The 26,686-nt window shown below is 37.2% G+C and overlaps 1 protein-coding gene across 1 annotated transcript; it reads left to right on the forward strand.

Moving 5' to 3' along the window:
- Positions 1–111: 111 nt before the first annotated feature.
- On the forward strand, positions 112–26,478 carry LOC101914014 (protein FRA10AC1). Its single transcript, XM_055798709.1, has 14 exons — positions 112–236; positions 4,588–4,664; positions 6,705–6,797; positions 6,882–6,927; positions 8,810–8,886; positions 9,575–9,658; positions 10,149–10,233; positions 15,919–15,964; positions 20,827–20,940; positions 21,929–21,971; positions 23,050–23,174; positions 23,742–23,780; positions 25,142–25,226; positions 25,694–26,478. The coding sequence occupies exons 1-14, from the start codon at positions 204–206 to the stop codon at positions 25,734–25,736; spliced, it is 990 nt and encodes a 329-aa protein (XP_055654684.1). The 5' UTR covers positions 112–203; the 3' UTR covers positions 25,737–26,478.
- The last annotated feature ends 208 nt before the right edge of the window (positions 26,479–26,686 follow it).

Consider the following 26,686-nt stretch of genomic DNA (forward strand, 5'->3'; position numbering starts at 1 on the left):
CTCTGCCGGCTCCCCGCGCCCCTCCGCCCCGCGCCGCGCCGCCCGCCGGCGGCCGCAGGAGGCAGCGCCAGGCGCGGCCCCGCTCCGCCTCTGCTCCCGGTTTCCGGAAGGGGCCCGCGGAGCAGCGCCGCGGCTGGCGAGCAGGGCCGGGCGGCGGCTCTGGCCCGTGTCCCCAGCCGGCTGCACCCTCCCGCGCCGCCGCCATGGTGCCCAGCCAGCTGCGCCTCTCCGCGGCCGTGAGTGGGGCTGGGGAGGGAGGGAAGGACGGACGGAGGGGGCGCGGTGGCGGTGGGCGGCGGATAGGCCTCGGCGGTAGGCCGCGGCCTCCACCGCGGCGGAGCGGCCAGGCCGGGCCTGTGCGAGGAAAGGGCCGAGCTGCCGGCAGTGCGCGGCGGGCAGTCGGCGGCCGCGGCCCGTGCCCCTGGCTGCTCCGGTGGCGGCGGGCCGGCTCTGGTGGGCCGGGGCCGCGCCGCTTTTCGGGGCGCGGCGGCGTTGTCGGGAGGCCTGTCGGACCCAGGCGGGCCGGTCTGCCGTGCGATTTTTCTCCGTGGAGCTCTACAAAGCTCCAGTCCTCACTGTCGTGGTCTGCTGCTCCCTACCTTCCGCTCCTGCTTCTTCCATAGCTGTAGAGCTTTAATAAAGGGACAGTATCTTGCGGGTGTCTTTTCTCTTTATTAAGGGTGTTTGCTGTAGGGTATATGCAAATACTCCTTGTAAGTGGTTTGACAAGAAGAGTGGATTTGAAGCTGATTGTACTTACTGTCAGGTTTTTACCCCCAAGTGGGGGTTGCAAAGCCTCAAAGGCATCAAGGTGGGAAGAGCATTTTGCAGCGAAGCATGCTGCCCCTCCGCATGGCCCCTGTTATCCAGGCAGGACAGCTCCTCAAGCCCAGTTCTGGATTCCACGCTCCCTTCAGGCCCTCCCAGAGCAGCTGGTACCAAAACAAGCATTCCGGGCTGGTTAGGGCTGCATCCGGGCTGTGAGCAGACATGAGCACAGGCCTGTGTGCTGGGCAGATAAAAGGAAGGGTGGGAGTGACACTTGTGAGGGGAATAGCAAGAGTAGCGCTGAGATCAGGAGCCACCAGTAGGGATTTTTTGTGTAGGGTTGTTTTGCCTTCTTTTTAAAAAAAAAAATCCAACTGCTTTTTCTGTTCAGCTGGGTGCTGTGATCAGGAGTCAACATGAACTACAATGTAGCCATTTCACTGGGTTAAAGAGAGGGTTAAAGGAGGCGGATGCAAATGCCTCCTGTAAATGCAATGCTGGGGAGTCCACAGTGGCCTATATTGACATCAACAGTTGACATCTCTATCTGCCAACAGTTGTGTATAGTACTCGTACATTTACTGTGTTTAAGTTGATTTTTTAGGAGCCGTAAATTAGTGGGCTTGGTTCTATCTCCAATTGCTTTGCTGTCAATTAATCCAGGATGTTGGGACTACTTAAATGTCAGTGATTTAAATGTATCCCAAAGCATATTGGTACTTGTTTTAGTTTTGTGGTTTCAGTTTCTTCTGTTGTTTGGGGGAAAAAAAAGTTCAAAGTTGGCGCAACTGACAAAGCACACTGCTGTACCATTGAAGTTATGTAGCTTTCAGGTTCATGTTTTGATAAAACGTTTGGTATTTACCTTAATAATTTACTAAAAGCATCCTGAATTCCTGACAAATTCCATCAAAGCAAAGATTAGGGTTTATCAAATAGTGAAAGTAGTTACTTTAAATGTTCTTTCCAATGTTGTGTGTCCATGCCTACATATGTCTCTCTAAAAATCTACTAGCTTGGGCACAAAGTTTTGATATTTGCTCCTTTTTTACTACAGTTAAATACATTTTCCTTACTTGGGATTGTTTTTTGGCTTTTTCTGTGGAGAAGAGAGAAATTAGTCTTGAAATGTCCTTCCAAAAAAAAAAAAAAAAGATTAATTTATGGATGGGATTCTTTGATGGAGTTAATTTTTATGTTTTACCTAAAAGGTTATCTTGGTATCATCCTAAGGCATCAGGTTAGTAATTGTTCAGTCCTGGTCTCCCAGAGTGGTGTTTAGCATGGCTGGAGCTGCTGATGTCAAACCCAGCTGTGGTACAGTACCTGTCCGTCCTGCTGTTGGCTATGAAGGAGTGACCTAGAAGTGTCAGGACATCAGTTATGGATTGTACTCTTCTTCTCTCTGAATTTATCTTTGAGTGATTGTAGCAATTCAGAGGAATGGCTGAAGCTGTGAAGAGTTTCCCTGTCAGAAGAGCAGCCTCTCAGGACCCAGGCCTTAGCCATGCCTGCCCTTGTATTCACAGTCACAGCTTTACAAAAGGCAGTCATAAGCTTTTGAGAGCCCTATGGTACGACTCTGTTGGAGCAGCTTATCTTGCATCTTTTGTTTTTGAGTCATTCCCAGAATCAGTTGGGAGCTGATTACTGAGTATATCTACTTTCCTGGGCCCCATCATCCAAGGGCAGCCACTTTGAGAAAATCTCCTTTTATTTGAGGTTTTATCTTCTTGCCTGTTCTTGCGCATCGTCTGTCTCATGTTGACTTTCATGCATATTGTGTTGGCTTGGACTTTCTTCCCTTTTGAATGTGAAGAAAGCTCTCAGTGTTTGTCTGAGAAGCATTATTTCTGCCATTTAAAACATTCCTGGATTACCATGGTATTCTTAAAATTTAGAGGCCAAGTATAAATGTATTTGCTGCATGCTCATAATGTATTCAGCCTTTTTTAAAGACCACATAAGCTTCACTAATGAAAGTAGTGAAAGACTTGCTAGTAGAACTGCCTCAGCTCGGAGACCTGTGTCTGGACTGTGGATTATCATGGGCCTGTGCTGGGAGGACTTTGCATCATTGCTGCTCTTTTGGCGGTGTACGAGGCCCACTTACACCACACACTGCAGACATATGCTGCACTTCTTTTTGGTAGCTGATAATTTTTGTGTCTCCTGGGAAATAGAAAACATTAAAGTAAATCAGACAGTTCTGATTTGCTTTTGTTCTAATACATATATATATATATGTGAGAGCTATGTCTTCTTCAGAAGAGTTCAAGGGTAGAAGGAACACTGCAGTGTTGAAGCAAGGAAAAAAGGTACAGTTTATTATTATTACTAAAAGTAATTTAAAAAAAAATCTTAAAAGTCAATCCTTTACCATCAGTGTGAGAAGATAGTGTTTTACATACTCTGCATGATACAGACCAGTTGTTGATGTCCGAAGGGGATACAGTTGACTCTCCAGCATGGCAGTTCTGGCAGCCATTTACATCAAGAGGAGGCACCTCACCAAAATCATCCTGAAGACGTGTCTTTTTTGCAGTTTGTTTTTCTCGGGTTTTTGTCTGAGGAGAAATATGATTGTAGCTAATGTAAGAATCAGCAACACTGATACTTAGGAAGTTTGTGTCAAAACCTTTCCTCATGCAAACATAAAATAACCATCCCTCTTGTTTTTAGCTCTGTTGTGTACATGTTCCAGTTGTGTAAATGCTTTTTTGGTGTTGGCGCTGGTTTACACGGTTCCCAGCTCTGGCTGCTTTCTTCCTGTGCTACCCCTCCAGCTGCCTGGTGTAGCTGGCTGGGGGGCTCTGAATGAGCTGTCAGGAAGCGTATCTGGGTTAAAATGATCTTCCTTGGATAGGATCCTGTGTAACTTGTGTGTGTTGTTTGATCTGGTTCATGTGTAGCTTCACAACTGTGACTGAGCAATTGGAAGGAGGGTACCAGAGTAGGAGTGAGGGAGAAGAGGTGGGATCTATTTAAGCCGTTACTTCTGCTGAAAGAATTGGACACGTAACTGTGCCTTGAAAAGTGGAGGTGGTAGATCTGGACATCAGTCAGTGCTTAATTGTTTGATGGCATTAAGAAATGGGCTATTTTGGTTTTCTTATATGCATTAATTTGATGTTGTAGTCCCGAAGTATGTGGGAAAAAGATTTCATTTCACAGTAGGAATGCTGTGCTGATTAGACAGTACATTTTTGCAGGCATATCTTATTTTGTGTTTTAGTCCTAGCCTCAACCAGCTTTCCAGCTACCAGTGTAAGACCTAATGATCTAAAATGCTGTACCACAGCCTAAGAAACTTATGTTCTCATCGTTGTTTGTTTATGGTGTGGGCACATCTGTTGCTGTCCTTCAGCCCTCTGAAAGAGTAGCTCCTGGGGAAAATACTCACCTTTTTCTTATGGAAGGGAGATTGTTTGAAAGTAAAGACCAAAAATGTTTATCATACTTTTGGATATCTACATCTATGTGAAGATTAAATATGGGGGCATCTGCATATAAATTATTTATAAAGTGATCTTTTGACAAACTGTCAATGTCTTTGCCCTGTGTTATTTGGAATATACTCTGCATTGTCTATTGAATTTGGTTTGATTTGGTTTGGACGTGAAAATTTGCAGTTGCTTGCTCTCCATCTTTTTCTTTTTTATAGAAAGATTCTCTCCGTCTTTTTCTTTTTTATATATATTTCTAAATTATGTAAATAAATATAATTTACTTACACATGATGGACAGTACTGATTTCTAGTTATGCCATGTCCATATTACATTAGCAGATAGATTGACTGTGTTGTCTACTATTTTCAGGCACGTGGCCATGGAGACTATGATTCTGACTTTAGTGATGAGGAGAATGGAGAGAAGTCTGTGCAAAAGACTAAAAGGTAATGTAGTACAGAATCCACACTTTTCATTATGTGTTTTTTGCAAATGGCCTATTACTGTGTATAGAAGATCATGCTATGGTATGTAAAATCTGGTATTGATTTTTCAAAAAACATGTAAATCTCTCAGATTTCTGCATCTCCTCATGTCAGGCTTGCCAAAGCATGTCATCTCCCACGGGCAGCTGATTAAAATCCATTCTGCCATGTCCATCTGGTGTCTATATGCCCCTCAGTTCTCGGAGCAGAGTGTTTCATTTTTCCAAGCGTTGGTATCAGCTGCTGGGGTTTGGCTGTGGTGTTCACTTCACAGTGATCTTTCAGGACATGTGGAACTGCTAAGAGAGCAAGGCAGAAAAGGCCAAGTGGCAGCAGGCTTTGTAGATATAAAACACCTGCTTGCAGGAAGTGAAGAACTGATGCTACTTGTTTATTTTTTAATTTGTGAAGAGACCTGGGGATTGGTGAATTGTGTTGTACTCAGTCCTTGAAATGTAACTACATGTCTCTTACCTCACATCACCTTTGCCAATTCTGTCAGTGGCTCGTACGATTAGTGACCTTGAATTTTGTAGTCTGATCTCTTTATATTATGAAGATTTTAATTTATTTATGTATTTATTTTGCTTTGTCCTGCTTTGGCACTATAGTCCTGTGACGCTTTCTGCACAGTACTGAACATTTTGCCTACATTATGCATATATTTTTCTTACCTTTTCCTGTTTCTCCCTTGCTCCGTTATTGGACTTTATTTAAGAAGGCTTTCTTGAAACTTTCCTAGGACTCTTGCATATTTTCCTTTGTAGTAAAATTGAAAGAATGGGTTTTGTAGAGTCTGACTGCTTTCTGGGGGAAAAAAAAATGTGTTTTAATCATTGGAATAGCAGCAGGTACTGTGCTGTTCCATTTATAAAATAAATATATCTGTTCTCCATTAAAACAGTTACTGGTTTTGTTCAGTTTTAGATTTTTTAGTTTCTTTAAAAGGCCATTACACATTATACTATTCCACTTTTTAGGTGGAATATTAACTAACCATCAGGAGCCTTTCAAAAATATCATCATTACACTTGTTGTGGCACACTACTGCTGATTCCCAGTAGGGCTCTTATGTGGGTTCACTGTATATGTATAAATCCTTTGCTTGCTCTACGATGATATTTGTTTTCACTTTCAGGAAAATGGTAGTCTTAAGTTTTCTCCATATTGCTGTTTTATAGAGTCTCCTTGTGGGAATTTTATGCCTACAGATCCTTTTGAGCTAATGATACCCTTAGTTTCTAGAGTCCTATATTCCATACCTTGAAATATAAATTCCCTGGTTTGCTTACTACAGGTTTCTGACTTCCATTCTTTCTGCCAGCACATAATCATGGAATAATCTTTTTTTTACTTCTATTGAGGAATGAAACTAACTAAATATACCTTTTACTAGCTAAAATGCATCACTTTTTATTTAACTTTCAATTACTTTGTTGAATTTTGAAAGTATTTTTAGCTGGCCACTGACAAGTATGGTTCATAACACAAGTACTTAAGTTTTAAATTAGTGATTCTTGTGATTATACTATGAGAAGCAGAGCTGTTTAATGAGGTGTTGAGACATTGGCATGAAAGGATGGGATAGGGTTACTAGCAGTCAGTCTTATTCAGTGAACGTACTGTCCTTCCTGTTCCTGCTTGGCTGCGTAGCTGAGATTTATAGAGGGCTTTAAATGTGGACTGAAATGGAGGAATCTTTAGGGTTTTTCATTGTGGTTCTATACTGATAATATTGGTAAAAATGAGTAGTACAAATTGCTGTTTTAAGCAGTTTTCTTTAAATGCTAACTGTAAGCAAAAGCCTTTCAGATTTAGGACTGCAAATGAAGTAAAATCTAAGCTGATGTTGGTTCTGAAATTTGATTTTATTCACATAGAAACTGGCAATATAACAGTGTTTGTTACTCAAGTTAGTGGCAGAGTTTGGCTTATGGAAATTTTATTGCTTATGGGAAGTTCTTGACTAACTTTTCTTCCTTTTTGCCCCCCTACATTTAGTGTAAAAGAAGATGGCCTTCTGATAAAGCCGTTCCAAAAAGCTAAACAAGGCAGTGTGGTTCACAGACAATTTGCAGCTGAAGAATGGGATAGGTATCTTTTATCTATTGCTTTTGTGAGGCATTTTCCCCCTTAATGTGAAGATATCTCTCACTCAAACACATTTATTATTAACAGGGAAGAAGCAAGAAAAAGAAGATTTCATTTGATAGCGATGGATGCCGTATCCTTCTATTGCATTTTTCTTCAGCTTTGAAGGTGGGGCACAGGTTATTCATTATGGTGAAATACTGGGATTTCTCAGTTACCGCAGCAGTTGACAATGCAGCACCAGATACTGAGTCATTCTTCAAATTAGCTTCTTTTTGTTGCTAAGATGTCTCTAAGAATGCCTCTCAGTAGAGGCATTTCCAGATTCTTCCTATATGCTTATTTGTCCTGTTTGGGACAAAATTATTATGCAGTGAATTTTATTTAGACTGGCACAAAGACACTTTGCTCTTTCAGTTATATAAATACAGAACATAATTTTATATAAGACTGCTATTATGGGTGGACAAATAAATTTCTACTGGAAATTTAAGAATGCATTAGTTAATTTAAAAGTCTATTCAAAACAGCCTTAACTCCAGGAATATCTTCTACAGATGCTCTAATGTAAGCCTGTTTAATATCATGTGCAGTTTTGGTTTATGTTTTTTTGAAATCTCTTAATCATATTTCATGCATAATTTGTAGTTGCTTTTATAACTACTACTTTATTTAGAATACAGTCTTTCTCCTTTTATTTAGTTTTGACTTGGGGCAGTCATTACATGTTTTGACTGAATGTATCTGAAATACCATCAGTTCCTTGTTTGTTTAAATAGCTGTTCTTCAGCAGTAACAGTTAATAAATAGGAAAGTAAAGACTAATTTAATCTGGAAGCTCCAGTAAACAGAAAGTAACTTCTCGTAACCTGCTTAGAATTTGGTCAGACACTCCATAAGCCATCGTATGCTTGTAAAGGGGACATACCTTAATCGGTCCCACTGGCACTCATTAGCCACAGAAAAGCCCCTATATTCTGGAATGACTGCAAAATTCGTTGTGTAGAGACTTTAATGACTTTCTGATAATTTGAGTGTTTTCTATTTGAAACCTTTACTGCTATGCAATTTTTATGCCCAGTAACTCGGATGGCAGCACAAGATAATATGTTGTGTTAAACATACTTAATTGTGCTAGTTGAACCTTCTGTGTTTGCTTCTCTGTTTCTTCTGTTGTGGTGGAAAGAGGAAAAAAAAAGACACATACTGAAGTTAAATTAACTTTTGGGGGGCCTTTGGAAAATAAAATATTTTCTCAATAAAATTATAATGAATGTTAGAATAGTAGGTTGATACAAATTATTCGTATTGATGCAGTCATTGCCAGGATATGTACCAGGAGATAATATATTTCCTAATTTGCTGCTCCAGGAACACCATACAGGTTAATTGGAAATATTTTTAAGTAGCCATATATGATGTTTTTACTTGTGGAGACACATTTTCTGAATAGGTAATTAGGTATTTTTTCTCAAATTATGGTACAAAATGTGTTTTAAATCATGTCTCTGAGGCCAAAGTGTTCTAAAAAAGGCATTACATATTTTCCTGTGATTTTCATCTCCAAACTGAAGCAGATAACTTTTATTTCTGTGTTGATGGTAAAATGTAATAAATTGTTTAGTAGCCAGACTATAATACAAAAAACCAAACCTGTTTCAAACCATAATGGCAGTACTAAGAAGCTGTTGTCTAAATTACAGCTGAAAAATGGACCCAGTTTCTATGTATATACATACAGAGCATATTTGATAAAGGAAGACAAGTTTATAAAGGCCTGGCAGCTGAATGAGGTTTTAAAGATGAAATTGCCTTGAAAGAGAAAGTAGGTTTTATGTGAGGCTATTGAGTAAAAATTGCTAATTGATTCCTTTCTTTCTGGAAATTACTGAACTGTTTTTGAGAAAAAAAAACTTCTTTCTGTTAAGTATATAAAACCTTTTAATTTTTTGTTTGTTTGTTTTAAGCTATGGTAAAATAAAAGTTCTGAAACAGTCCTTAATCGCTTTATTCAGTATGAAAGACATAAAAAGTTTGTGAATGACTACATTTTATACTATGGTGGCAAAATAGAGGATTTCCGACGTTCTGGGTAAGAACCATTAACAGTCTTTCCCCTCATGCCCACAAAGCTCCCCTGTTATATAAAGTCATTAAATATATTTTATAGCTTTGAGGGGAGAGGAGGATGTGGCTATGTACCAAATTACTAATTCTTTTGGTCACAAATAGTGACTACAGTCATTGTAAATATCCAGAACACAGAATTGCCTTGTTTAATTTTGTTTTCAGATTTTAATGTAAGAATTTAGCATGAGCTGAATTATTTTTGTTTTGTTATGTAAAAGGAAAGATGACAGGTGAGCATTAATTGAGGGTACATTGAGAAATATCTGGCAGTACCTTCAAAATAACAATCTGGAATACTTTTGAAATGTGCAGAATTGCTATCCATTGTCCAGAATAATGATAGCCTTCTTTAGAGCTATCTATAACTGCCCTCTAACGTTACTGTCTTCAATAAGAAGTATAAAAGGTATTTTCAGACAGGATCAAGTTATCCACAGTTTCAGTGGCCATTTTCCACTGTCAACTTTTCATTTGGGAAAAGGTATTCCAGGGAATAAATTTTTTGGTAGTTTTATTCCATAGCAATATATTCCTCTATGCAGTGAGGTGGAGATCACAACTGTGAAATACTTAATGTTTACCAAATTAATATTTGACTGACTTTTCATTTTAATGTTACATTGTACTAAAAACAATGTGTCCTTTTTTAGAGCAAATGACAAGACGGATCTTGATGTTATTAGAGAAAACCATAGATTCCTGTGGGACGAAGATGATGAAGCAGACATGAATTGGTACCTGGAACTATTCTAGACCACGTTATTTTTAGATCACTTGTACTAAATTTGTGGTGTCCCCTACTAATTAAGAATTACTGTGCATAATTAGTGATCATTCTTTGATCCTTAATGCATTTAAAAATGAAAGACCTTTAGGAAGTCTTTCATGTTGTAATATTGCTCAGTAGCAAAATGAATTGATGACAGAAGGAACCAAGAGATATTTGTGCATTCTCTGAGGTCCAAATGACTGGTCTCTAAACTCTGAAGGAGGCCTAGTTTGAAAAAATATAGTTTAATTTGTGCTGTAGATATGTTTTAGATGTGTTTTTCCAGTTTTGTGGAAATTACCCCTTAGCTCAATAAGCGTATTTCTGTTACATTTCTAGCTCTGCAAATAGCATTCCTCAGATGAAACATGTCTTTATCTTGTTAATGCTATTACAATGTAAAATGAATTGTATCATGTTCTATATTTAATAAAAAATAATACCTTTTGCTATAGGGAGAAGAGGCTTGCAAAGAAGTATTACGATAAATTGTACAAAGAATACTGTATAGCAGATCTCAGCAGATACAAAGAGAATAAGGTATGTTTCATTGTTGTAAATCATCTTGGTTTTAAAGTATTTCCTTTTTTAAAAATTGCCTTGTGATTGTGGATATGTTGTGAAACCAGAATGTTAGTACCCCTTCCCTAGAAAAAGAGTTGTGAGAACTTGTCAAGTTATTTAATAAGCAACAGCAGTTTGAATCCAAGCATTGTCACTGCCCCAAAAAAGTGCTTCTGTGGGAACAGGAGCATTTCTGTCACAGTGGTGTTCTATGAAGAGGTACATTGTGTGTAAAAAAGGCAGAAAATACAGAGAGGTTAAGGAGAGAAGGCTAGAGAGGTTTGCCTGGAGAGAAGCACTAGATGAAGCTTAAAAAAAACCCTGGGAATGTTAGTGTTTTTTTAAAAAAAAAAGTCTACAAAGAGAAAGTTTTGTACTTGAATACTGGCAGAAACAATTTTGAAAAGTGTTCTAAAGCAGTGTCTTTCGTTGGTTGTTCTTTTCTGTTTATGGAAACAGGATTTGCATATTCCTTATAAATAAATAGAATTTCTTAAGAGAAACAGCCTGATTCCAGCACCACTTTTTCTTTTTAACTGGAACAGCCTGGCATTTCTAAGTTTTTGACTGACTAACCTCTTAGTCAAAAAGAATACACAAAGTTTCTATTGTGATTTTGCAGAGAGTGTTGCTGAACTCGGATGCGTCTTAGCATTGTTAGCACATAGTAACAACCCAGCCCTGCAAATACTGTCTATATAAAGTTTTTTGAGACTGTTTGTAGTGGTGAAAATTACATTCAGTAGTAAATATTTGCAGGGACCGAGCTTAAACTGATACTGGGGAGAAAAGTTGACAGCCTTCTCAAGAAATTTGGAAAAATGAAAAAATTGAATGAAAATTAACAAAAAGTAAAATGCTGAAAATGTCTTCCGTCCTTTTTTTTTGAGTAAATTTGATTTTGTTTTCCTGTAGCTGTTTCATATCCTTCAACCTCCACCCCACACCCTCCAACTGATTTTTTCCCTTGAGCATGCTTACAGATTTTGTTTCTTTCGCTGCTCTGCCAAGTTTCCATATGTTTGCTATCTTTTGTGGGAAACTGTTCTACCCCAGTTTCCTTCTTTTTTGTGTGTGTTGTGTGAACAGTGTTTCCTTGTCAGACTTCAAATGTGGCTGTCCTAACTTTGAGGTTACTCTAAATTCCTATTTATGCTCATAAGTCATTCTATATGTTTGGGATCGCCACTCAGCGTAACTGCTCTATCATGTGATTTGTTCTCTTAAGTTATTCTTTCTGTTTTCAAATACGTTATGATGATGTGAGAGTCCTTTCTTAGAAATTCTTAGAAAAACAGAAGAAATGAGATTTTTCTCAATTACTGATTTATCCATGCCCATGTTTGGTATGGAAGGATGTCGAAGCAGGGTTTTTTCTTGGAAGTCAGAAACAGGCTGCTGATCCCATTCACACCAATGGAATACAGTCTGTGCTTTCAGATTTTTCCTGCCTTGATTCTTTTTCTGCATTTCCAGAAATTGGAAGTGGGATATCTTTAGCCCCTTATGCCTTCGGTTTTGCAGGGCTGGTGCTATGAGAGGTGCAGCATGGATTACAAGCTTCTCAGCTGGCCAATTTTTTTTATGATAGTTGTTGACACTTTATATGGTGATGCTTCGTCTCAATGTAAGAAAAAACTTTTACAGTGAGAATATGCATTCACTGGGACAACCTCCCCATAACATGGTAGAGTCCCCATCACTGGAGGTTTTCAAGATGTGATTGCACAGGGTGCTAGATAATCTAATCTAGACTCCCTTTCCCACAAAAGGTTGGACCAGATGATCTTTTTAGGTCCTTTCCAGCCTGGACTGTTCTATTATTCTATGATTCTGTATCCTGCTCGGTGGATATCCTGTCAAAGTAAAGTTGGAGATCAGTTTTCTATGATGTTTTTATATATATATCTCATAGATTGAGACGTGTACGTACGTAGTCATGTGTCTTTTCACAACTGTAATTACTTTGCTACTTGCCAAAATCTTCTAGCCAGCTGATTCTTCTAAAGACCTCTGCATAGAGATTGTTGCTCAGATCTCATTTAGAACTTTTCTTCTGAGAAAAAGCAGTTTTCCTAAGTACTGGATAATGATAAGGGCCAGTTTCATGGGAGTTGCTCCCTTGAGGTCTGAAAAATAAGCAGAACACCTTGTCAAAGACTGAAGCTTGAAAGAAAACAGTAAGAAGCCCTGAGGCCACAGCTGCGCATCAGTTGCTGTTTCAGACTGTTTTACTCACATACGTGCATGCGTATACACATACATATGCGGAGGTGGTTGGGACTCCCCATGTCCCATAGCAGACACCCCTGTGCACTCATCCTCAGATACACAGGTGCTGTCACACCCAGAGCTAGCCAGTGGAGACCCACTCACCCTCCTTGCTCCCAGGCCACTTCACCTAGCTGATGGCTAGTCTGGCTTGGTCATCAGTGGTTCTCACACACCTGTACTCATCTCAGTTGCTGACACTGCAGGTAAATTGTACCCTGTAACCCACGGTTCCACTTTTCTTTGTGTAGTTAGGACAAAAAATGTTTTCCCTCTTTCTTAATGAGAAATGCCAAGGTGACCCTCTTGGTGTGAGGTTACTTACAGACACTGGAAGAGTGTGCTCTGACAGCTCTTGCTTGTGATGGGTCTGTTACTCCTTACATTTTCCCTAGATTGGAGTTTTTTAGGTCAAGGTTGTCTTTGAACCTTCAGTGCATCTTGTCTGCAAGTTTTGAGGCTGATAAACGGCCGTCTGTATTGTCAGGTAGTTTACTTCTATTGTCAGTTTGCAGTGCAGTAAGGGAGAGTGCTCTGCATGTAAGTTTTGATATGCGGTGGACTAGAAATGTTATCTTTGTTGTCTTATTTTCCTAGAAAGGTTCTTATCTGCTGGCTCTGTGCTTTGCTTTGTAGCTTAACAGATTGAAAATGTCTCCTGTTTGCTAAGAAATGAAATCTGTCATGACACCTGGTCGTTAAACAGAATAAATTTTATTATTTTGTTTTTATTTCCAGATCATTTTCAGATTTCTAGGCCAACTTGTCTTCCACTTGGTAATATTAATAAATTTGCCTTTGTCATTGTTTTTCAGCATGGAGGCTTTTCTGTGAAAATAAAAATATTTAAAATACCTATGGTATTTTTCCACAGCATTGTCTAAATTCATACATTTATGCTTTTCTGAAAGAGGTGACTGTGGACATGTTAGTTGTTGCTGCAGTCACTGCAAGCTACACAAGCGGTCCATATTTTATTTGGGAATTTTATTGTTTATGGATATTAAATGGTCTTTCAGATTTTTAAAACTATCATTTCTTATTAACTTAGCCATTTGATACTCTTGTAAGCATTTGTTTTGGAGTTGTTCTACTTGTTCGTGGTCTGGCTTGTAGAAATAGCTCATTTAGGATCTTGTTTGAACTCATTTAACAGAGAAGATGAGTCTCAATAAATGCTGTCTGCTGACAGTGCTTTTGCATTCTTTAGTATTGCAGGCTGACTATTCAAGAACCTACCCTAATTTTTAGTTTTCCTATATAGTTTAATTTGTTCTTGATATTTTAGCTTAGTTAGAGGAATTGAGTTGTATTTACTTTTTATTTTATTGTTTCTTCTTAACCTTGGTCACTCTGTCATTTTCCATTTGTTGGTGGAAGAATGATTGGCAAAAATGAACATGGATAAGGACGACTCTTGACCTAGGTGTACCACAGGTGGTTCTGGCTCCCTCCTTTCTTCTATTTTGCTTATTTTTCTTGATACCGTTACAGAAATACTCTCTAAGGATATAATCTGATTTATATCATACTTGTCAAGTTCAGACTGTGAGGCAAAATATGTATAAAAGTCTACTTCAGTAGCAAAAGTGAGCATGGGTAACTTGGTAACAGGTGAAGTAGCAGATGGACTGTGAAAAAGCAAACATGCAGATAAGGTCAAATTGTTTTTTACTCTTTATTGTCAGCAGCACACACATGCAAAATTGATGCCAAAATACTGTTGATGTTTAATCATAAACTTGCATCACAAGCTTTTCAGAATTAGAATACCCTGTAGAACAGCAGATATCCTTTAAAAGAGCAAAAACAATTACCATCACTCTTTGGATCAACCATCATGAGTTCAACATTTACAGATGTATTTTACATTCTGTTTTCAGTGAACTGTTCAGCACAGTTCTTGGTTTTTACAATTGATTAATATTTGTTTGAGTAGTATAATGTACTTCAGACCACACTGCAGATTTGTAGAGTAGACCAAACCTGATCCAGCTTTAGCAAACTGTCATCATGTACAGTATGAGAGCAGAACCTGATCTCCTGGGATGTTTTTACCAGTGAAACCAGTAGGTGTGAAAACTTTGTTTGTGTTATAATAGTAATTCAGAAATTACTGGACTGATTTAAAGAGGCAAATATTTTTTTGTGTACAGATTTTTAGTTTTCATAGACATCTTCTATGTAATATACTGACCTGGGGAAAATTAGTGCTGACAAAATATTTGGCTACATTTTCTTAAAAGCCAAAACTTTTGTTTCCCTGTTTTTTCTGATGTTCTTTGAACCACATAGCACTTCATGCATGAGAACTCCATGCTGTTGCCCTTCAGATAAAGGATTATTATGGTTTATTTTAAAAATCAACATTAAAGAAAACACAGAGCACTGTACTTCTGTACAGTGTTTCAAATTAGGTTAAAAAACATTAAAAATCAATCCACTACATTAGAGAATTTATGCCACTGTATCTACGAAATGCACATTTGTGTGGGTTCAACAAGAGAAGCTTCATATTCCAAAAGAAGCTTTGGAATTCAAATGCTACAGATGGGCTTTGCAACCATTTTGGTACCTCTTTTATTTTGTAACCTTTCTTCCGCTTCTTCCATCCCCATCTTTTAACATGAAGTTCGGAGTCTTCTGTGCTTTTCTTATAGAGTGTCAATTTTATCTTGTTGTCATCCTGTGTTCATGAATTTGAAATGAAAAAACAAGATAGCCATTTTTTCAGAAGTTGTGTTCCTTGGAGTTCTATCCCCTTTGTGCTTGTTAATGGAAATAAAATTGTTTTCCCAGGCTATTCTCACTCCCTTCCATCTTCAGTCTTTTCACTAGACTACTTGCCATTTTGAGGGGATGAAGCAGATTCTACTGGAAAGCAAAAATAGTAGATGGGTTGGCTGATCTAAAGTTTCTGGGCAACGTAAAGAAAGCACAACGTAGTTGTTGGGTTTTTGTTGTTTGGGGTTTTGGGGTTTTTTGTCTTTAGGATATAAGAGGTGATCCATCGATACGTGCTAATATGACTTTTTAGTATTCTAGCGGTTTTCCCGGTTTTTAGTCTGGACAAAATTGCAATGAAGTGTCTATTAAAGTCAGTCTATCCTAATTTCCTATTTGTTCTTCTGCCTGCTATGAAGCCTTTTAGGAAGCTGTTGTTCAGTACTGAACAGCATCTACTGGAATTTGAATTGCATGTATAAATTGGAATCATTTTGGTAAGCAGAGGCAGAGAGATATTTTTAATTAACAGAGAAAGAAGTTAAATTTTACTAACCAGAATTGAATGGATGAACTACATGCAGGGCATCAGTCAACTGAAATTAGTCTTTACATTACTGAATATGTTGTCTATTCACAGTTTAATTTTGGTTCTTATCTGAACAGTTTGGATTTAGATGGCGACATGAGAAAGAAGTGATTTCAGGAAAAGGTAATGCTGTCTTTCATTCTTATTATGTCTCTTGTTGATGCTTTTCTTGCTGCTTTTTGCGATAATTTTGTTAAACAGTATCTGACAATACCAGTAGGTTGATAATAATGTACAATAAACAGTAACTTTATCAGATAATAATGGACTATAAATTGACCTAACTTCTAACTGTGCTGTTTCATGCCACATAGCTCTAGACTGCACACTGATCTGCGTATATTAAAATTAAGAGAATATGTGGTTTCTTTTCAAAAGGTCAGGTTTGTAATGAACACCAGCATAATGCATTTGATAATGTAGAATTTCATGGTGATGTTTTTTAGTTGCTTTACTCCAGTAGTATTTGATACCTTTAACTGAAGTCTCTCAATACTTTTTCTAAGGAGATAATTTTCTTAACAGGTTCTCCAGTGCTGTTTTACAAAAGTTAAAGTTCCATGTGTGATGTTTGTTTTAGGCTAAATTGATTTTGAAAGCCTCAGCGGGAATGGTTGTCATGTCTCCCAAAACCTGTTTCTAAACAAGTAGCTGATTCTGGCTGCATCTGTGTGTGAGTTCTTACTGATGTGTTATTTGGACTTTGCAAAGTGGTCCCCATTCTATGGCCTAGGTGTATGGACTTTTTCAAGTAGCTGAACAGGCAAGAAAATTATGTGACTGTATTGCTGATCCAGTGGGTAGATCTTCATACACATGTACCATTTCCAGAAGTCATGCATGCGCACCCAAAAAAATGGCATGGAGCGATACTGTTGATCTGAACAGTTCTGTAAACAGCTCTGTTTATTATAATATATTACAAGAAGTTAGAAATACACTTGGGTTTTTTTTTTTAAATTATCTTTCACAGGAGGAAGTGTGAACAGTAATGCTTGGGGGGTTTTAAGCTATAAAAGATTAAAGCTCCTGAAGGCAGTTGTAGTCATATGTTGCATTCAGCACTGTAGATTATATTAACAGATAGCTATATTTGATATAGTTATATGCTTTATTGAATGCTTTAAAAAGATAATTAAAAGTAAATGAGAAATGAGTTATTTATGAAGAGTTAGTCTTCACATGGAAAAAAGAATTTAAAGCTCCATTGTACATTTTTAATATCTGGTATTCTGTATTTAAAAATGTGGGAGAAAATGCACAATTACAAGTTTCAAGCTTTTTAATTAAATCCTAATGGAAAGGGTACAATTGTAGAAGCATAGAATCGTTTAGGCTGGAAAACGCCTTTGAGATTATCAAGTCCAACTGTTCACCCAGGACTGCCAAGTCCATCACTTAACCATGTCCCTAACCATCGTGGTTTTTTAAACACCTCCAAGGATGGTGATTCCACCACCTCCCTGGGCAGCCTGTTCTTCACCGCCCTTCCAGTGAAGAAATTTTTCCTCCTATCCAATCCAAACCTCCCCTGGTGCAGCTTGAGGCTGTTCCCTCTTGTCCTGTCGCTTGTTCCCTGGGGGCAGGGCCCGACCCCCCCTGCCTACAGCCCCTGTCAGGCAGCTGCAGGGAGCGATAAGCCCCCCCGAGCCGCCCCCTCCCCAGGCTGAACAGCCCCAGCCCCCTCGGCCGCTGCTCGTGCCCCAGCCCCGCCCCAGCCCCCTGCCCGGCTCTGGGCGCCGCAGCCCCTCGGCGGCCCTCGGGAAGAAGCAGCATCTGTCACCGCTAAGGGGCGCAAGAACTCAACCGTATCTCGTGGATTAGACGCTTTTTCCAAGCCCGGTTTCAAAGTATCATTTTTTAAAAAGGTGTGAATCTTTAGTGCCTTTCTTTTCCAATTTTTCAGTAAAAATCAGTAATATAATATCTTTAATTAAACTTAACGAAGCATTACTACCTCCCTGTCCGATAATTCGCGTTAAAAAAGGGAGAGCACATGCTTATTTTAGCTATGACAGTGACAGTGGCGGTGGGAACCGCTGCTGGCGCAGTGTGCTGTGGCGAGGGGTGTGTGAGGGAGGGAGCACAGGAATGGGGAACTCACACTTGGCTGCTTTGTTCTTGACGTCTGTCTTTGTAAGGTCGAGAGGAAGGCATAGGATGAGTGAAAGGACGGGTATCACTTGTATTACGAATCGTAAATGCCAGATTATTTCATTCTCTTCTTTTCCTTCTCACTCCAGTCCTTTGATGTGGGTGTACTGAAAGTAGGCCATATTGGAGATTGCTGTTGTATGTCCTTAAATTTAAAATGTAACCTTAATGGTGGTTAATGGTATCGATACATTCCCAGTTACAATAAATGGTTCTACATAATAGGCATTTTCTTAATTAAAATCTTAAGTTAGGTTAGAAACTGTATTTTATAAATCAGTGAATAGTAGGTACATGATTTAGTTGGTCTGAAAATAAATCCTTAAAATAAAAAGCATTTAAGCTATTTAAAAGATATATTTGACATGCCTTACCAAGTATTTTTACTCTACTTTCAAAGCATGAATAGTAAGGTATGGCATAAATTCTAAAATAGAAGGTGTTTTAGACAAAAGGAGATAGTTAAAGTTTTCTGCAGTTCATTGGGTAGATGTGAAATAGAACTTCTTCAGCAATGTGCAGAAGGAGCAAAGCTGAACATGTGGATATATTTGCTGTTTTCTACTTACTTGTATTTGTAGATTAAGTACTGAAATACTCAAACCAGGCATATTATTTGGCAAAATAGGGTTTAATACCTGAAAATTTATCTACTGTCAGGGTTTTTTTCACTATTTCATTGAACTGTTTTATTTTTAGCTTAGTAGTGTCTTTCTTAGCCTATTTTATATATGTATAAATACACATATAATATACTTTATTTAAACAAATGTTCTTTCCAACCTGTTTCCATTTATTTTTTCTCAGTAATTCCCTCCATGGAAAATAGGCCGTGTGTCAATACCTGGATAGTGCACCATGTATCCATGTACTGATCTGGTACATCTGAGTTCTGATCAAAATACAATAAGATCAGTCTTTTGGCTCTCTAGATTTCTGTAATATATTTAATTTTCAGTACTTCATTTAGCTTGTAGGACTTACATTTGCCACCTATTCAGCTCTTCTGCAAGAAGCAGAAGGTGCTAATAGTTTTTGAAAGCACACATTAAACAGCTAGATTATGCGAGTTATAATTCTGAACATGAAGGCAATAACCCTGCAGCTCGTAGCAAGGTCACAAAACTTCAGATGGAAATGGAATTTTTGGCATACATTTTTCTTGCTGATTAAATTAGGTAACTGTCCATTCAGCATGCTGGTTTCTGTATCTTCGTTTCTTGGACATTTAACTGTGGGAAAAGTCAGTTTTCAAGTACTGAATAATCTGGCCCATAATTCCCTTTGACTTGACAAAAATATTTTTTTTAATGCTTTTATGACATTCAGATGCACTGGAGTGGTAAATACTACTGAAAAAGCCTTCAAAAAGGGTAGAATTCTGTGTTTAATAAAGTTTGAATATGTGTTGTAGGGATTGCAGTGTGAAAGGAGGGTAAGAGGAGCCTGTTTTTTTATACACGTGTATGGCATGGAGCAGGGATCTACAAAAAAAAACAACCCTACCATGATTTTAAAGATTTAGGTCACCATGAATGCAAATAAATGTTCAAAGGCATGGAATGTTGGTGGTTTACATAGTCAGTTTCTGGTTTACCTAAGAATTCATTGCTTGTCTTACAATCTGAAGATGCTGTTCCAACTACATTCTTGTGAACATATCCAGTTTCACATGCAAAATGTAGAATATCCAAAATGGATTTTACCTACTGAGAGGAGCAGCTAATCATAAATAAAACTCATGGATCTCTCTTTTCTCTCTGCCTGCTTTGATTTGGGATTTTTTTCAGAAGACATAAAGTAAACAGAGTCTGGTTAAGTTCCAAAGTTTTATATTATATAAATTTTTCCTTATAGATTTTTACTTCGTAATAGATGCAAAATATTCCTGATGACATGGGGTACTGACAGCCATATCTTACATAGGGTTAAACATATTTAATGTATATTAATTTGAAACCTTTTTTTTTTAATGGGAGCCCTGGTGGTTTTTTGTTTAAGTGTTAACATTGCAAGTGGTTTTACATTGCAGAATTGAAGTATCTGAGGACACTGCCAATCCATTAGTTAGCAGCTTAAGCAGAATGTTCTGAGGTTAATCGTTCACCAACAGTCCTGCTTGTGAGCCTATTAATGCATATCCTTACAGTCAGCTCTGCATACAGATCACTCTTTTGCAGAGGGAATATATGTATCTTAATGCAATATGCGGAACCCAGTGGTGTAACCAGCACTGATTATGTGCAAATAGTTTTAAATTTAGTGTTGTATTTAACTTAATAACCCCAAGGAAGTTTTAAAGCTGATGCATATTTCTCATAGAATTGGTTTTCCTTTTCTTAAAAGTAAAGTGTTTATGGAACGATTAGAATACAAATTGCATGTCTAGTATATCAGATAAACTAGTAAGGTTGTAAGAAGATGAGCATCTTAATTTTGTATGTACATGATATGAATAGTTTGATGTCTTGAAAGATGCATGTCTGAGTCACACCACCTGATCCATCATCCTCTGCTAAGGAAGTATAGGATGTATCCTAGTGACATTCACTTTTTCAGAGTTCAGTATTAGGCTTATTATTTCCTAACATATGCCTTCAATATATACATTGAAAAACACAGTTCAAGTTATGTTCTTTCTTTGCAAATAAGCAGCATTAGACAAGTATGATTGATTCAAGTAATGGAGGTGCTACTTTTAGGTTTTGCTTTTTTCTTGAGAAAGAAACAGAAAACAAGAAGCAAAACCTGAGCAAGACTGGAAATAAAGACACCAGATACATGCATGTTAATCACTGAGCCATGGTTTGCTGTTTCTGACTTCTTTAAAGGTCAGTTTTCCTGTGGAAATAAGCACTGTGATGAGAAAGAAGGCCTGAAGAGCTGGGAGGTGAATTTTGGTTACGTTGAACATGGTGAAAAGAGGAATGCACTTGTGAAATTGAGTAAGTCCTCCCTTGAAGGATATGTACGCCTAGAAGAAGACCAATATCTTGTCCTTTAAAAGCTATAGAGTGAGGCCCAATGATAATATTAGTTTATGCAAACTGGGAAATACTGAATAGGAGATAATTTAGCAAAATGGTCTTGGTTTAGAGAATGGCTGTTATATATGACAAAGTTGTTACAGGTTGAGCACTTCATGCTGTATAACTGATGGTGTCATAAATTACAATAACTTTACAAGCTGTTTTGTATACAGGCATGTCCAGTGTTAGCGAACAACACTGCATTGCAAAGAGGGTTTCATCATTGTCATTGCTTAATCAGTTACGTGGCTTAGGAGTCCTTAGGGCTTTGGACCAGACAACTTCTTGCACACCTGATTTTATTTTTAATGCGTACATTTTCTTCCAAAAATTAATTCTAACGTTCATTAAATTGCTTTCTTTTCCATTCTTGCCTCTTGAGTGGGATGTTCTTATTCAATATTATGTACACTTTAATATGTTTATCAGATACTTAAATTTACCAGAGATTACACAGTTACTTTGTATAAAACAAGCTAATCATGTTTTTTTCTTTTGTGCACAAGACACTGTGTACAGCAGTTGGTCTCTGGCAAAGCTCTAAGAGTCTTACAAGTCTTCAGTATAATTGTAGAACAATTTGATTTGTGCTGTGACTTGATCTGTAGAACAAAAAGATCCATAAAACGGGATATCTGTATGTGATAAACACTGATACTCTTTTATAAAGAGTTGCCAGTGCTAAACCTGTGATCTTTCTCCAGGTTTAGTAAAATCTGGGTTTGTACTGAAGCCTTTTCTTTTCTTCACCTGGGCTGCATTTACCTTGTAACTTTTGTTTTGAAGGAAAAGCTACTGAAATTGGAAGGTAGCGTGCTATCTAGTTTTATATACATATTAATGTGTTTTGTTAATTATGCCTATCAAATACATGACTGTAATCTTCTCATTCTGTCTTTTTCAGGACTATGTCCAGAATGTTCCCACAAACTAAACTTTCATCACCGGTAATGAAATATTTCAAAAGTATGGGGGCTGAATTATTGATAGATTACAGTTATGACGAACAGCAAATATGGGGAAGATTCAGCTAGATTATATGGAACTTCATTTACACTGAAATAGATACTGTTCTGGAGTTCTTAGAAAGCCACTGGCTTGACACCATTGAGAGTTAGATACTGTTGCGGTAATGAAGGTACAAAACCCCTCAGACTGGAAAAATCTCATTCCTACCCCCACAGAAGTCTCCTTTGCTTAATTTCAGCTCAGTGTTTATTTTTCCTTTCTGAAAGTTTATGCAAAACACTCTCTTTTTTATTGGCCCTCTTGCTGTGTTTAGGGGCCAGGATGCTTTTCTTAGTAATACTGGGTTTATGTGTAAGTCCAGTGATTGTGCTTTGAAATGTTGAGTTTCAGTTTTTGTTCTTCTTTGAGAATCACTGATTAATAGGAGAGAAGAATTGTGAATTTTTAACCTATAAAATGTGTGGATTAAGATTAGATTTATTTTTTATTAGTACCTATATGTAATCTCACTGAATTCCACGACTATCGGTACTCAGTTTTTATGATTTTCTGAATCTGGATGTGGCATTAACTTAGTTGCATAGCTCAGTAATTGAGCCGTACGATTATCTGAAAAGCACATGAAAGGGAAACCTTTGAGGTAGGAAGTGATGAGTCCTTTTCTAAAGTAGCACAAATCAAAGGTGCACCTAGATGGATATATCCAAGATAGTTAATTAATCCATTTCAAAAGTTAATTCATATTGAATTTAATTAAAGCACTGTATGGGCACATATTAAGAAGGAGAATTGACTAACTGAGATTAGTTTGATTTGTCTGGCTTCTTTTTGGAACTAAAATTGTAAAACCATTTGAATTCAGAATAAGCAGAGTCAAACATTTTCTCTGTCAACTGCAGAGTAGTAAGTACTTACTTTAATTTTAATTATGTTTTTTTCAGTTTAGTGATTGCTTTCAGAAAAAATTACAACAGTTTGACTGAATTAAACACTTAAGATTTACTGTTGCTTAAGGGGTACATATAATAGAGAAGGTGTGCATTCATTTTTTTAAAGGAGGAAAGAAGTTAAAGCATGCAAGAAAAGAGGCACAGCTGCACCAAACTCTAAAGAGCCAAAAGCTAAGAAGACAAAATTATCTTGTTCAGCAAAAAAGAAGTCCAAAAAAAAGGTCCATAAAGGTAAATATAGATTTTAAACCTTCAAATTCTAAAGTACTCAAATAGGTTAGTTGAATCTTAGTTTTGCTAGAGCTACATATATATATGGATATAGATAATTATGTATAAATATAGGTATGTAACTTTCTTCACTGCAAGGTGCACAAAAAAGTAAATTTGGAGGGGAAAAAAAGTTCTATTTCTGGTCTTTTACAGAGAGGGAGAGTCTTGAACAATATGTGTTGCAAGGAAAACTTGTCCAAGAATTGGATATTGCATACCAGAAAGAGCTGCGAAGTATTTAATTCCTTGAGGCTTTGGATTTGAAGGCCTTTTTGAAATATGAGATAACCTTTTTACACCACAGATCTCAGAATAACATCAGCTCCAACTGATGACCTTTCAACTCATGCAAAAAAAATCTTTTTACTTAAGTGTTTGCTTGCTTTTTTTGAATGTATGGTGTGGGCGTGCATGTGCACAGGTTCACGTGTAATATATTGTGGTAGAAATATCCTTGTAAGCCATTTAAGGTAACAGATATAACCAAAATAAGTGTACTGTTTTTTAAATGGTGTTTTTTTCCAGATCACATTTCTTCAGAAGATTCAGATAATTCTGATAAAGGTATTGTAATATCTTCTGAATTTTATGATTTTGTAATAATTTGTGTTATTTCATAGTCATTTGCCATTGGTCTTGGTTTTATTCGCTGGCAGTTTTAATATTTTGTAAGATAAGAATGGTGTGTGAAAACAGGCAGAAGCACAAAGGGTCAAAATAATTACTTATAAATTCTTGGAGAAAAACTATTAGGAATTTGAAGAAGGGAATCTTTTAAGTAAGGGATAAAAATGTGGACAGATAACCAAATGGAAATAATCTGAAAAATGAGAGGTCAGGTTGTTCCAGAAAAGAATCAAGGGTGCAAAAATAGGTAGATCGTTAGTAATTACATGGGTCCAGGTATGCAAATATGTGCTGTGTAATGTGTGCTGTGTAAAGAAAGTACTTTTCTGATATAAGAACTACTACATTCCCTTTCAGGGAATGATGCTAGTATGTACTCAAAAAATGAATAGATTTTAAAATAAATCCTAGGCTTCAACGAAAGCCTTTTCCATCTACCACCTGTAGTACCACAGAGACCTACGCGTTGTGGGTGGATGCCCTCAGTCTTTCAGTGACTCTTTAGGCACTGGTTGCCTGTCTCAGTTATTCCAGTTCCTAGTTTCTTTTTTGATTAAACAAGCCCCATCTCCTGGTCATGCCAATTCTTGCTGCAGACTGTCTAAAAGGGATTGAGTGTTTCTACTGATTGCTCTGCTGTGCTAGATTTTTTTAGGAATTTCCTCAGCACCTAGATTTTCCCAGTTAGATACAGGAAGACCTGAAGTGGTTTTCTTACAATTCAAACTATGCCCAGAGTCTCTGTTTTGTCAGGAAAACTCTGTTGGAAGATTGGGGGTTTTTAGGTCAGGGTGTATTTCCGATAACAAATTTTTTTTGTTTGTTTTCACTCCTGTATACTTTCATGGAACAGTTGTGTAGTAATCCATGTTTTCTGACAATGTCACTCAAAGTCAAAATTGAGAAAAGTTGTCATTCAAGTAGAAGTAAAGTAATTAATTAATTTGGTATCATGAGTTGAAACTGTATTGAAATTCTGGTTTGTGATTATATACCCTTAATTTTAGGAAGAAAGTGCTATGCTGCCTTTGTATCAAGATCATGAATTGATGATCATGTTTTGACATGATTGTTGTTATGTTTGGCCAGAATATTAGTTCATGATATCATAGAGTCTTTTTGATGCTGTATTGACCAACATTGGAAAATGTTTTCAGTTTCACTTTATGCAAAATAAAGTGTTCTTTTTATTGTCATGGTTAGAATTAAACTTTGCTCCTAGCAATACACCATGTAATTTAAAACCATTACAAATTCTTTTAAAATTTATTTCATAAGCACTTTAAATTTTTTGGCAGATTCAGATAACAGTGATGCACAAGATGGTCCTTCAGATGCTGACTTTTGGAAAGGTCCTCTACAAGAAGCAGATGAAAAATCACGGTTAGTTTGATCTAGTGAACTTGTAGCTAGTAAAACATAAAGTATCCATTCAGAACTGCAATGGCAGAGATTTTTCCTGAGTGTTTTAATGAATATTCTGTCAAATTTGAAAATTATGTCAAATCTCCTTCCATGTAGTGAACCTAAGAATGTATTTTTAAAGAGGAGACATACATAACACTGGAAGAGAACCTTGTCAAGCCACTACCATACCACTGCTGTCTTACCCCCTATTATACCATTAATTATCTTAGAAATAAATCCTAACAGTCAACTCACTACTGTTGCACAGATGTGGAAATGTGAAGGTTATTGGAATGTAGTGTGTAAGTCAAAATTATCTGTACTGGCTACAGATTCTAATCAGAAGTCTGCTACGTCTATTTCATGCAAAGATTATCTCCTAGGTACAGATCCAAAGCAGAACTTTCTTTGACTTTTTTCTTTTTCTTTTCTTTTTTTTTCAGGGAAGAGGAATTTGATGAATATTTTCAAGACTTGTTTCTTTGAAACTTGAAATTGACGTAGATGGATTTTCTTCATGAATTGTGAAGATGAAAGTTTGGAAATCTGGTCATAATTAGGGACTGGAGACCTCTTTCTGCCAGCAAGCATACCTTTTGTACAGTGACTCACATGGACCATTTGGGTAGATTATCTTTGTAGAAGGCTTCAGTTTTAAAAATTTTCTTTTTCTTGTGGTAGGCTGTGTACTCATGAGATAAGAGAAATATTTTTTTCAGTTCAATGCAAAAGATATGTGGCACCCAAACTTACAAGTAGGAAGGATGTAAACAAACAAGAATGTAGTTTATTGACATTACATCACAGAAGTTGGCTGCTTTATTTTTTTAATCCCAAACTTCAGTTATTGCCAGATTTTTGTAAAGAGATGTTTTGGAAGATTCTGTTATTAGTTTAAAGCCATACACTTTAATGTATTCATATTTATAATTTACTAAACAAGAGGTAATAGCCTTAAACTTATTGGTCATATAGACTTTAATATTCAGGTATTAGTCTTTGTAAGTATTTTCAAATGTTATTGGAGAAGTTCAGCTTTTATCAAATATGTATTTTGCTTGAATTAAGTAAACCCTATCTGGAATGTCTCCCCTACTCCTTAAAAAGTTTAGTTCGTTGTGACTTTAAATTTTAGTTATATGATGTGATTGATAATTCCACTTATAAAAATCTGGTTGGTTGGTAAAATTTTTGATTTAAAAAATAAAGTGTGTGGCTTTCTGCTGGAGATGTACATGTGACTTTTATGTTGTCTGTGGTTTCTGACCTCCTTAACATTGATTGAACGTTAATCCTTCTTTAAAGTGTAATCCTAAATATACAAGTAAATAATGTATATTGCTTGAGAAACTTACTGGATTCATCTTCCTCTTCAAGTTCCAACACAACTTGAAACATTCTTTAGTTCATGTTTCCAGAGAAACAGTCGGCACAAG

This window comes from Falco peregrinus, chromosome 1, assembly GCF_023634155.1.
Source record: "Falco peregrinus isolate bFalPer1 chromosome 1, bFalPer1.pri, whole genome shotgun sequence".
NCBI classification, from domain to species: Eukaryota; Metazoa; Chordata; class Aves; order Falconiformes; family Falconidae; genus Falco; species Falco peregrinus.

Bases quoted from the DNA above. Each gene is read 5' to 3' on its own strand.
- LOC101914014 (XM_055798709.1), top strand. From the start codon at position 204: ATGGTGCCCAGCCAGCTGCGCCTCTCCGCGGCC. The intron at 237-4,587 runs GTGAGTGGGGCT...TACTATTTTCAG, and splicing joins AGCTGCGCCTCTCCGCGGCC to GCACGTGGCCATGGAGACTA. The intron at 6,928-8,809 runs GTATCCTTCTAT...CGCTTTATTCAG, and splicing joins ATTTGATAGCGATGGATGCC to TATGAAAGACATAAAAAGTT.